A 13,754-nucleotide genomic window follows, 5' to 3' on the forward strand; every position below is an offset into this window, starting at 1 on the left:
ACATTACCTCTGATAACACACAAAAAACCATAAGCTCTCTATACGAGAGAAAACCGCATGTTTTTTACTGCATTAGACAACCAGAAGGTCGTCCGCCAAACGTATCTTTGATCTCTAGTTGAAGGTCGAAAAGGGGTCAAAAACCTTTTAAGTTTAACCTAAAAACCATACACAAAATTTTATGGGGGCAAAAAGTTCTGACTTTGACGGGATTCGAACCAGCGACCTCTGGGGCGCGGGCCAGAGGTCTTAATATCCGCTCGGCGAAATGGGCTATAGAACAATCTGTGCGAACGCACATGTTATTTCCTCTCGCTTGAACGCATTTGCATTGGCAACATCCTCCGGCCCCAAAAGTGATGATTCTAAGACAGGCATTAGATTAATTACGGGGCGGGATAGGGTGCCGTTTGGTGTTTGCACTTCGGCAGATCGCGCGATTCCATCGTTACCGTAACGCAGACTCGAAACTCTAGCGAGTGGATAGTGGCCCCTTGGGCTGTCGTCATCGACTATCCAGACTAAGTCGCCAGTTTTCAGCATTCCGGTTGGTTGAGTTCTCCATTTGGGGCGGCGGTTCAACGCAGGGACGTACTCTTTTAACCAACGCTTCCAAATCTCATTCGCGTAAGCTTGCGCTCTAGCATACCTCTTACGATGGTTAAAGTCATCAACCGGAGCGAGTGAAGGCAAACAGGAACTGCGATTTCCAAGGAGGAAGTGGTTCGGCGTCAAGGCGTCGAAGTCGTTAGCGTCGGAACTAACCGGCGTCAGCGGGCGGTTATTCAGCGTCTGTTCGACTAAACAGAAAGTCGTATGAAGTATTTCATCAATAAGTCGGCGGTTGTCGAGTATGGCGTACAAAGTTCGCTTGAAACTACGCACAAGCCTTTCCCAGACGCCTCCGTGATGCGGCGACGCAGGCGGATTACATTTCCATTTGATTCCCTTCTGTGCGAGTTTTGAAGCTATCAATTTTGCATCCCAATTGAGCAGACATGCCAATAGGTCCTTTTCCGCACCGACAAAGTTCGTCCCATTATCTGACCAGATTACTGATGGCATTCCACGGCGTGCGATGAATCGCTCGATACCCATCACACAGGTGTTTGCATCCATCGAGTGCGCTATCTCAACATGCACGGCACGAGTCGTGAGACATGTGAACAAGAAGCCCCATCTTTTCTCGGATGAGTGGCGTATCGTTACGTAAAAAGGTCCAAAGTAATCTAGACCCACGTTGGTGAAAGGCGGACTCTGAAACCCAAGTCGTTCAGACGGAAGATCAGCCATCATCGGCTGGACGGGTGTTGCATTTCTTTTTCGGCAAAGAACGCAACTGAAGCGAATAGAACGGAGTGTTGAACGAAGTTTCAGGACCGCAAATCTCTGTTGAATAAGTGCACGGAGATAATCGATACCTTCATGGTGATGTTTCAGATGCATGTGGCGTAGGAACAACAGAACTAATGGATGGCGTCCATCAAGTATTATTGGATGCTTCAAGTCAAAGTCAATTTCGGCGAGTCGTTTAATGCGACCGGTGGACCGTAGTAGGCCAGCAGGTCCAATGAACGGCGAGTAAAGGGCAATACGACTTTTCAAGTTGATTTGTTTTTCTTGAGCAAACTGTTGTCGCTCAATGGGGAATGATTCAGACTGAATAATTAACTGCAGCTTTTGTTCTGCAGCGCTAAGTTCTTCCGGATCAACTATTTCCTTTCCAGAAGACCGATAGGCGAGATGACGAGGAAGTAATCGCATGCAATACGCAAGAATCCTAAGCAGTTTAGGATACGAACTGAACTTACGGAACGGAAGGCTAAAGTCACTTTTGAAAACGTCGGTTATCAAAGTGGAAGTCTTCTCTGAAGAGGATGCTTCAGTTGAATGACTCTTCAATTTGATGTTTTTGACTACATAGGTATTCGGCTGGAACGGGAAATCGGACGTTCGGAGAAACTGGGGACCATGCAACCAACTGCTTTTTTGGAGCGCTTCAGAAGACATTCCTCTGGTACCTGCGTCGGCTGGATTAGCATGAGATGCAACATGATGCCATTGATCAACACTTGTCCCTTCAAGAATCTCCGAGACGCGGTTTGCGACAAATATCGGTTGCTTGTCCAGTGAGTTCAACCATTGGAGGACAGTAGTGCTATCTGTCCACATAAACGTGTTTTGAACAGGTACGGTAAGTGCTTTGCATATTTCTTCTCTCAATCGGGCTGCGAGCAAAGCTGCCTGTAGTTCAAGCTTCGGCACGGTGAGTGTCTTCATTGGGGCGACACGTGCTTTTCCAATCACGAAGGCAAGTTCGGTACGTTTATTTTCAGATGGTGGACTGACAAGTGCACGCAAGAACGCAACTGCGCTAAAAACTTCCTGAGAACTATCTCCGAATACGTGCAATTCGAGGTGTTCAAAAGGACCGGAAAAATAGCAGCGAGGTATGGTTAACAAAGCCAGCGTTGGTAACTCAGAACTCCAGGAGGAGAATTGATCAATCATTTCATTGGGGAGTCTTTTATCCCAGCTCTGACCATGTAAACGCCAGACATTTTTCAGGAGAAGTCGTGCTGTGACGGTAAAAGGAGCAACTAAGCCAATGGGATCGAATACTTTGGCTACTAAACTCAAAACCAACCTTTGCGTGACAGCTTTACTGCAATCACAAGAAGTGCCGCGACTTACTACTAGAGTGTCTTTGGTATGATCCCATTTTAATCCCAAAACATGGGAGGATGACTCTTCCATTGATGCCCCAATGACTTTCGGAACAGACTCAACTGATTGATCTTCAAGCTCTTCTAGTAAACCTGGCACGTTACTAATGAACTTAGTTAGTTTGAAACCACCCTTACTAAGTAATTTGACCAAGTCTCGTGACCGCTTGAGCGCCTCATCAGGAGATTCCATTGAGTCCAGGTAATCATCCATATAGAATTTTTCATGAAGTGCCTTTGCTGCGTCTGGATACTCTTTTTCATGATCTCGTGCTGTTCGCTGCAACGCGTAATTTGCGCAAGTCGGTGAGTCTTTTGCGCCGAAGATGTGTCGAGTGTACTGATACACCTCAACGGTCTTTGAGGGGTCCTCCCGCCACAAAAAACGGAGAGCTGGTTGATCAGATGGCAACACACCTACCTGCAGGAACATTCCCTCGATGTCAGCGGATACAGCAATTTGATGCTGACGGAATCTGATCAGCGTGTGAATCAATTTCTGTAGAAGATCTGGACCAGTTAGCAGCACTTTGTTCAAAGAAACTCCTTGAAACTTGGAGGCACCATTGAGGACCCTTCGCACTTTACCAGGTTTGTTTGGGTTCATGACCGGATGATGCGGCAAATACCATTTCCTGCCGGGTTGATGCTCAGTTTCCTCACCGGTTTGCACTTTAACAACATACTTTTTACTCAAATCTTCTCGTATTGTTTGTGCGTAGCGTTCGCGTAAGTCGGGATCTTTACTAAGTCTCCTCTCTAAGGACTTCAGCTGGACCAATGCAGAAAAATAATTGTTGGGAAGTTTGACTTCATCGGAAGACCACAACATACCAACGAAGTAACGACCTTTCTCGTGTACGGTTGACTGATCGAGAATTTCGACGGCTCGACGGTCGGACGCTGAGCGCAGATCCACTTGCTTAACAGCCCCGTATGATTCCATGTCATACCACGACTTGATTTGTGTCGCCAACTCAGAGTCATGTTCAACTACCGCTTTAAAACTTGTCGAGATTAGACCGGACGCTGACTGCATTGGACCACTTAGTACCCATCCTAACGGTAAACGAACGGCAACGGGTGAGGATTTCGAGTCGGTTTCGAAATACTCGAGCGGGCGGATGGCGTGGTACGCGTCTTGACCAAGTATCATCTCTACGTTCGCGTAATCATAACTCTTTGGAGGTAACACACTTAAATGAGGATATTTATCTTGCAGGGTAACGATATCAATTTTGTCAGACCCAACGCGAAGGTTTTCTTTCACGTACGGCAACAACTCAAACGGAGAACAGGTATTCTCACCAATTGGGGTCACCTTAACCTGAACAGCTTCAGTGTTGATTGTCTCTTGCGTATTGATACCGTTCACCGTCAAATTGAACGGTGTTCCTCTCAAATGGAGACGTTTCGCGAGTTCACTGGAGATCCAGGAGTGACTGCATGCTGTATCGCAGAGAACAAGTGCTCGTGCGCACTTCTGTGACTGTCCCTCTAGATCGACTTCGAGGACTTGCAAAAGACCCTTGACATCAGTTATCGATGTCAGTCCTGATGTGCTGCTTGTTCCGTGAGTACTTGCATCGTCTAAAGCGGTTGTTGACGTTTTTGTTGAGTTGACTTTTGGTTGTGATGCATCAGCAGATTTGTTTCGGCCGCTTGCTGGGAAAATCCGCTCAGCACAATGCAGCAAGATGTTATGGGTACTGCGACAGCCTTCGCGATTACATTTGCGCTGATTCGGACGCGTACGAAACGAATGCTTTCCATTCAAGCACGAAAAGCAGAGTTGGTTCTCTGCGGCTATTTTAGCACGCTGCGTCGGAGTTTTTTCCTTAAAAGTCTGACATCGCCAAATCGGATGTTGTGATTTACAAAGTACGCAAGGTGCGTGATCATTCTTTGAACTTTGAGACTGCCTATTAACACTATATGACTTCGAGTTGGACGCGAATACTTTCGAAGACACTTTGGTCTTTACTGCACCATTGCTGTTGGTGTCTTCTGGTTTGCTTCTGAAAGAAGTGGTTTTCATGCGATCATGACCCTCCGCTCTTTCTTTCAACCAGTCGTTGAAATCCAACATTGTAGGGCGAATCAAGTCTCTTTTCACAGTGTGCAGTGACCATGATTCCTTCAAATTTGGTGGCAATTTCTGAACTGCCTGATTCAAGAGTGATGAACTCTGAAGATCTGCATCATAGGATAAAGACCTGAAGACGCCAACAAGACTAGAGACAGTTGTGGAAAAATGGATGATTTGATCAGAGCTGTGCATCTTAATTGAAGGGTAGTTTGCCAATTTGTCAAGGTGAGCAGTGACAACTGCTTGGGGTTGTCCGAACTTTCGCTCAAGTGTTTTCAGTGCATCTCTGTACATTTTTCCACAATAAGCGAATTCTGCAATGGCATCTTTGGCTTTACCTACTACGAGAGTTTTCAAATATGTCAACTTGATGTCATCACTTAGGGCCTGCGAATCAATAGCGCTCTTAAATTGGCCGTACCATTCATGCCACTGCAAGGGATTACCATTAAACTTAGCTAGGTTCCAATCTGGTAGGAGATCCTTCTTGTTGAGAGTAAGAAGTTCAGCTAGGTCTTTCATTGTAACCGTACTCGGTGCTTGATGCATTGCGGGGTTAATCATTGGAGGAAGAAACGGGTAATACGGAAGTGTCGGCATCGCGTAGCCCGGGGCGGACGCTGGAGAAAGTACCTGCGCAGATACACTCGTGCTCGAGATCGGATTTTGGTAGTATGTTGTACCGCCAACTGTGGCGGCCGAAACTGGTACACTTGTGTTCACATTTACGGATGTGCTTTGAGACAAATTTGGGGGACAATTTACGGTAGCGGTAGACGGGTTTACACTGGCCAACTTCCATGAGGCTAAGTTTGGGACATAATGACTGAAGGGTACTGATGCTTGAGGACGGTTTCGGGATATGATATCCCCACTAGGTATATTGGACGACAAGTTCTGCGTTAAGTTATGTACGGATTGCGCAGCATTTTGACTTGGATAAGAAGTGTAAATCGGTGTTGTTAAATTCAGAACGGGTGCTGTGTTCAACAAATCAGCAGTCGAGGGCACAGTTACTGTACTACTATCGACGACATTGTTCGCTGGTGGCACGAAAAAATTTTTTGAATAAGCCAGTAAACTACGATAGTATGCGGCTTCTTGCTCTGCGTATGTGTTCCAAACATTCGTTGATGTGTTAATCAAGGGATCTGTCAAATGGTTTGTGTTTGTGTTCAAGTTGATTGGATATTCAACATTAGGCAATCGGCCGCTTTCAGGCGCTCGATCAACAAGTTCGCCAGCAAGTGAACTCTCTCTCGGTTCGTTCGATCGGGGGAACGGGAATGAAGCTTTTCCGTTTTCTATGCCAGTTTCGTAAACTTCAAAGGAAGATTGCTGAATGAGAGGCGGTAATTGACTATCACGGTCTGCAGTCTGGGCTGGATCTGATGACGGTTCCTTGTTGTGACCTGATTTCGTTCGGTGCTCCTGATTTTGACCGGAACTCGTTTGAACTGTCTTATCTGGAGCTGTGAGCGTGTTTTCATTGTCAGCAGACTCAAGCCATTCATTTACAAGGTCGTCATTCTTCATTGAATTGTAGCTACCACGTCTTGATTCTTTGTCTGCCTTACTCTTGCTAAACAACGATTCAGTATCCATGAGATCAATTTCTTGCGTTTTTGCCTCAATGAGTCGTTTACGGTTTTCTTCCTGCATTTTCTCAAGATCATTTTGGCGTTTCTTAGCGAAGAGTTCCATGTCATGTTTTCTTTCGGCCAATTCTCGCTCCCTTAGAGCCATCTCAATATCATATTCTCTTTCGGCAATTCGCGCTGCGGCTTTGTTCTCCTCTTCTATTTCCTCGCGTCTGAGTTTAGCCAAAAGTAGTTCTTTTCTACGCAGTGTGGAAGCATTTGATGCTGTTCTGCATGTGGAAGTCTTTTTGGAATGGTGAGACAACTTGCTAGAACTATCAGTATCTAGGACTGAGTCTATGTATTTTCGAGCGGTTTTCATGTAATCATCATGCCTTTTGTTAACAGTTTCTAGCCATTCCTCAACTTCTGCTTTATTTTTCTCTGTCTGCTCAGTTTTCGCGGCGAGTGCTAGTAATTGATCATTTTTAGAGATGGCACTCATTAAGAGATCTTTGCACCTAGTTACTAGCCTCTCTACTTTTACGCGTCTGGCGCGTTCCTGAATTGCGTCATCGATACTCTCATAGGCTGTGCAAAGCTCTCGCTCAATTTTTGTTCTTGCGTCATGCAACTTAAGAACTCGCTCTCCAATAGATTTTGACATGCTGATTTATTACGGGTTTACTTTTGAAAGGATTTGGGGATAATGGTCTCAACGCTTGAACGTACACAATTGAAACAAAAATACAAAAGGGGTTAACACTAAAGAAGTCAGGCCAAGTCGTGGAGCACGAACGAAGCACGGGGTGTAAAGGCCGACAAGCAGTACGGTATCGAAAAATGGAGCTGGAAACGCACGGCGGTCGAGACGTAACCGAGCGCAGCGGACGGCTGAGTCTCAAAACACTCTTGAGTCTCGTAACCCCTGTAGTTAGAACCGAGGACACAATAACTCAAAAGCTTTTGGGACCCAGAAAACGGGGGACGGCGAGTGAAACATGCCACGTGCGAAACGAGGTGAAGAAGCCGAACGATTTAAGTGCGACCGGCGGAAACGGAAACGCAAAGGCGGGAAAAGGAACGAAAGCAAGCTCTGGATGAGCGGACGCGAAAAGCGAGCGGTTAAACGCACGGACGACGCGCAACGAAGACGAGACACGGCGGAACGACTAGGTATCACAACTAACTAGCTTAATAACCCCTGTAAGCTAAACTGAGGTCACAAAACCAGAAAAAAGTAAACCTAGTTAGAAATCGACGCGGCTGCAGCTTCAGCGGCGAGTTTTTTATTCTTTTTCGCTCTACGGCGTCGCTTATTGAGCTTACTATGGCGAGTTTTCTTAAGCAAGCAACGAAGTGAATTCTGATGTGTTAATACTAATGTAAGTGACTTTAATTCAAGATGATGTTTCTGATGCAATTGATAGTACTCTTTAATCAAGTTCTGATCCTTTTGCTTGCGCTTCGATACTAAATCAGTGATCACATGAAGAGTCACTATGCTTGTTTGCTTAAAAAACCAAAGATGTTTGGTGCGCCGTCACGCGGACAATAAACAATTGCTATCAGACGGTCTTGATAATGTTCTAATACGGTAGCAAGTTCCGGCAACGCAAGTTCGCGGTAGTTATTCGTTCTATGCGATGTTAACGAATTATTTATGGCGTCGTGCCAGATGATTATATCACTTTTGTACCGGAAAACGTTATCCAACTGATATTGTACCGTTTTTCTATAGTTAACAGCGAAAGGATTCAAGCTTAAACCGGGAAGTGAAAATACAGTGCTTGTATACCGATTTTGACTGCTTTTTGGTAGACTATTTATGGCGTGGAACAACGAACTAGCACCCAAAATGAATACCATAGGTTCACATCAACGTGTATTTACTGTATGGTGACAAAAAACTACGAACCTTTCCTGTTTTTTGATGTTTTTTGAGATTTTTTCTCAAAAATTGGTAAAATCGACAATTTTCAAAAATTTGGTCAAAATTCAAATTTTTTGTTGAATACCTGCATTATAGTGTTACCCCAACTATACTGAACAATAATTTACCAGCTTCTCAAAAATTTGACCAAATTTTTGATTTTTCAAATTTTTGACCTAAAAATTGCAAAAAAATTCGATAAATTTATCGAATTTTTTTGAAAGCTGGTTTTTCAAGTTTCCAACCCTCAGACACGTTTGGCTAATATCAAATTAATGCCCAAATATGAAGTTCAAGTTTTTCGACTAACACCAGTTTTTTGTCAGTTGTCGGGTTTTTTTCGTCTATTTTGACGCTATATCATCAATTTCTGTCGTATCCCAGTTTTTTCATTTAAAATGTTTCGATCTTACAGTTTTTCTGACGTTTCGCCCATGAAATCCTCAGTACATTCACTTCTGGGTTTCCAGAAGCCTCGCTCAATGTGCTTCGGTCATCAGTTTCACTCCTAGCGTTGGTGACCAAAACCACACTTCTCTCTCTTTCTGGAGTCCGGAAATCGGCTGTGAAATGATTCTGGTTCGTTATCACTGTCGGTGGACCAAATGTTGTGCCTCGTTCTCGTATCGAGTAATAAGTTTGAATATTTCTTGAAAGAAAAAGTATATAAAATTCAAGACTCAATTTGTAAGGCTTTACTATGTATCGGGACATAGACAAACTCACGAAGAAATTTTCATGATCTATTTACGTATAGAAACATGTGTAACAAGCGTATCTCGAACGTACAAGACGATAACATTACATATAACACACAAAAAACCATAAGCTCTCTATACGAGAGAAAAACCGCATGTTTTTTACTGCATTAGACAACCAGAAGGTTGTCCGCCAAACGTATCTTTGATCTCTAGTTGAAGGTCGAAAAGAGGTCAAAAACCTATTAAGTTTAACCTAAAAACCATACACAAAATTTTATGGGGGCAAAAAGTTCTGACTTTGACGGGATTCGAACCAGCGACCTCTGGGGCGCGGGCCAGAGGTCTTAACCGCTCGGCGAAATGGGCTATAGAACAATCTGTGCGAACGCACATGTTATTTCCTCTCGCTTGAACGCATTTGCATTGGCAACACAGTGGATTAAAAAATGATGCATTAGACTGATGAGATATACCTATATTAAGAAAGCTAGTGAAGACGTACGGCAAAATCAAACAACAACAACAACAAACATTAATTACATCAAAAAATTTATGTCCGTTTTAAAAAACAAAACTTAATGACAAAGTCAAAATAGCGTCAGAAAAACTGAAAACAAACAAAATAAATTGCAATTCAACAGAAACAAATGGTTGCTCACCAGTTCATTATAAAGCTTGGTAACAATTAGACAAAAAGTGAACAGAAAATTTAAAGTTAGAAAATTCGCTGATTTTTTTCTAAAAAAACAATTAATTTCAAAGTAAAGAAAATCATTAGGAATCAACTAAAATATCCCATAGGTTTACAATTATCAATGTTTTTATAGAAGGGAATTAACAGCTGTTGGTATTCAATTTTTTATGCAGTTACAAAAAGAACAACAAATAGACAACAAACTAAAAATCATTTAAAACTTGCCAGAAAATGCTTTGGAAGCCGTAAAGCCATACTTTGGCCCCCAAAATATGTTCGATTGCACCTTCGTTGAAGACCAAAAAACTTTTTCAGATCTTTGTCAACGCTAGGAACAGAATGACTATGTTTAAGACGTCTTTTGACGCTGTATTGATCTTCAACTTTTCTGACACTTTGAGCTAATTAAAGCACTTTTTTTGTCCACACTTTGAATTCCATTAGCGGAAACCGCCAACTGGGTTCTCAAACTTAACAACAACGACTCGCATTGAGCATTTGTTTTGACATCCTATAATTTTACCTGTGAAAGTCTGCCTTTTTTCGATAAACCAAAACTCAGATCAACAAATCTCCCCTTATGATCTAAACTTTTGTATTGCAAGACTCCGCTTTTATCGTTCGAGTAGAAATTGTTGTGTAAAAATAGTCAAGTAGACGGCTTCAAATTGCTCTACCACGCGTCCCTCAATTAATCAAATGTCAAAAGCAACATGAATGATTTTAATTATATTCAAATATATATTGGAGTAAGTATATAGCTGTTCATAACAAATCAATTGTCATGAGTGGATACCTAAATTAAATTGTCAAGAAATTGTCATGAATGGATACCTAACTTAATTAATTTACCCAACATAAAACCCAACAGTCCAATATTCACAGGAAAAGTCGTTTTTGCTTGAATACAATTTGTATAAACAAATAACTTTGACAGAGTTTTCACAACCACCCGATTGACAGTTAGCTCAATATTCAATGCCATATTTAATAGCTAAAACACTAAGCAATTCAAAATTCGAAGCAGAAATGCATTACCATTAACAGTGTGAAAAATTGAATTGGAGAGTCCATTTTCAACTGTATTACTTAAGCATATGAGAGCTGGTTTATTACTTGTGTTTCCAATGGCTAGGGCGAATTCGTCAAAATTTTCTTTTATTCGCCTAATAATTAAATGCGCGACCCAAGTCTTGGCTCCAAGATGTTTGTTTACAGTGACAGTTGAATTTTTAACTCTCTTAGGAGAAAAATTCAAGATCTTTGTTGATACAGCTACACTCATTGTTTATCAGATCAGGACCCCGTTTTTAAGTTTATTAAGTTTATCAAAAACAAATTTTTGATTACGTTCTTTAACAAGGCGGCACGGTAATGTGCGACCGCACATAAGGTTCCGAACCCGCTCATCCACAATTTTGACATAATTGTCGACCAAATGAGGAACAGATGGAAAAACACAAAAAATTCAAGTATTTTTCACAAAAAAACTGGTGTATGAACGAAAAGATAGCCTCCAAAGCAAATAACTCAGTGGATTAAAAAATGATGCATTAGACTGATGAGATATATCTATATTAAGAAAGCGAGTGAAGACGAACGGCAAAATCAAACAACAACAACAAACATTAATTACATCAAAAAATTTATGTCCGTTTTAAAAAACAAATCCTAATGACAAAGTGAAAATAGTGTCAGAAAAACTGAAAACAAACAAAATAAATTGCAATTCAACAGAAACAAATGGTTGCTCACCAGTTCATAATAAAGCTTGGTAACAATTAGACAAAAAGTGAACAGAAAATTTAAAGTTAGAAAATTCGCTGATTTTTTTCTAAAAAAACAATTAATTTCAAAGTAAAGAAAATCATTAGGAATCAACTAAAATATCCCATAGGTTTACAATTATCAATGTTTTTATAGAAAAGAATTAACAGCTCTTGGTATTCAATTTTTTATGCAGTTACAAAAAGAACAACAAATAGACAACAAACTAAAAATCAGTTAAAACTTGCCAGAAAATGCTTTGGAAGCCGTAAAGCCATACTTTGGCCCCCAAAATATGTTCGATTGCGCCTTCGTTGAAGACCAATAATGTATTATGTGGCCGATCACTAATGAAAATAAGCAACAATTAGACAAAAAAAAAGAAAAATGCAAAATTATTTAATACTTGTTTTGTTTTCGAAAAAAATTTATTTCCAAAGACATAAGAGCCATTAATTACAAAATGAAAAAATTGAATAGGTTCGTCCATTCTTCCAAAAGAAGCCCATGAGACCTTCAATTATCCAGAATATGTCCTACGACTACAAAAAGAACGTCAAATATGACAAAAAATAAAAGTTCATTTTCTTTTTTTTGTGAAAAACCCGTGTCGAAGCCAGTAAAGTTATAATGAATTCTCTTAAAACACTAGATTTTGTGAAACCAATCCCTTTTGACACCTTCTTCAGCAATTTATTATGTGACCTCTCATTAATGAAAATAGGTAACAGTTAGACCAAAAAGAAAAAAGCAATATTGTGTAATACTTGTTTTTATCGAAAAAAATTTATTTCCAAAGACAAGAAAGCCAGTAAGTACAAAATGAAAAAATTGAATAGGTTCGTTTATTCTTCCAAAGGACGCCTTCGAGACTTGCAATTAGCCAGAACAAGTCTTACATCTACAAAAAGATCGTCAAATATGACAAAAATCATAAACTAATTTACTTTTTTTTTGTGAAAAACCCGTGTCGAAGCCAGTAAAGTCATAACAAAATCTTTAAAAACATTAGATTTTGTGACACCAATCCCGTTCGACACCTTCTCTTGACAAAAATAACGCCATCCTTAATCTTTAATTAATGAGACCAGGTAACAAACGGACAATAAAAGGAACAAAATTGCGAAGTTGAAATGTTTTTTTTCCATTCTTTTCAAAGTCATGAAAGCCATTATCTATCTTCTAATAACAGAACATCGGCTCATCTACTCTTCCGGGAAAAACCAATCAAACCGGTTCATTGCACAGGAAATTAAATACGACTAAAAAGACAAAGTAAAAACGACAGTTAAAGACAAAATTAAAAAATTCAATTAAATTCTTCGAGAAAGTACTGTCGAAGCGGTAAAGAACCACAATCTAAATATTTAATGGTTTAAATATTATCAACTGTGCGTTTTATTGAGCGCGAAAAATGTGATAGATGAACTGACAATAACGTGATAAATTGACAAAACAAGGATACATGAAAAATGGGCAAATATCTAAAAATTAAAAAAAAATGTGAAATCTAGTGGTATCAAAGCCAGAACACCATAACTTCAGTCGTAAAACCGCAATAAAGACTATATGTGAATTCTGCAGAAAGAAGGAGCACTCTTTGATTGCTGACACTAAGCTAAAAGTTGACCAAATTACGAGAAAAATGGAGGCAAAGTTCAATAAGCCAATTTTTATTTAAAAATCAAATATTTTAAAAGTCAAAACGACCATAAGCTTTCAAGCAATCAAATAGATAAATTAACTTCAAAATAATTAGGAAGCCAATAGAACTTATCACTAGTGAGCTTTGATATGAAATGTTCTGTTGTTTAATTAATTTAAAAAAGATCGAATTTTTTTTATAAAAAACCGACTGACGACAATCCGAATTATTTTTGGATTGTAACGGCCCAAGATTGGTACAGAACTAGTCCTGCTAATTCTGATTGTCCTTTAGGAATATTTAATTTTTGGAGTGTCATTGATATAGATATTTTGTGAGTTAAAATATCAAAAATAAATGCTGCGTTTTTGATAATCAACGAATAAAGTTAGCAAAAAACGGCAAAGTTTTATTTACAGAGCACTCTCAACGGAAGTTATTATTAAATTTTATCAAAATAGGCAAAACTTTAGTCAAAAATTCCGAAAAAAGGTGAATGAAATCAACGGAATTCACTCTATTTTCTCGAAAGTTTAAACCTCGATATCTCCGTGTCAAAAACGAAAATCAAAAAAGTCTTTTTAATTCCATATTCTACGCTGGACAAGCTTTCTAATGA

The 13,754-nt window shown here is 40.3% G+C and overlaps 1 protein-coding gene across 1 annotated transcript; it reads right to left on the reverse strand.

Annotated features, from left to right (window-relative positions):
* Positions 1-273: 273 nt before the first annotated feature.
* On the reverse strand, positions 274-7,062 carry LOC142356151 (uncharacterized). The gene has a single exon (XM_075408117.1). It carries the CDS (start codon positions 7,060-7,062, stop codon positions 274-276), a length of 6,789 nt encoding a protein of 2,262 aa, XP_075264232.1.
* Positions 7,063-13,754: the final 6,692 nt, after the last annotated feature.

The sequence above is a fragment of the Convolutriloba macropyga genome, unplaced genomic scaffold, assembly GCF_964194025.1.
Source record: "Convolutriloba macropyga unplaced genomic scaffold, txConMacr16.3 SCAFFOLD_1257, whole genome shotgun sequence".
Taxonomy (NCBI): Eukaryota; Metazoa; Xenacoelomorpha; order Acoela; family Convolutidae; genus Convolutriloba; species Convolutriloba macropyga.

What these genes read in the sequence shown, in the direction of transcription:
- LOC142356151 (XM_075408117.1), bottom strand. Translation starts at nt 7,062, where the DNA reads ATGTCAAAATCTATTGGAGAGCGAGTTCTTAAGTTGCATGACGCAAGA.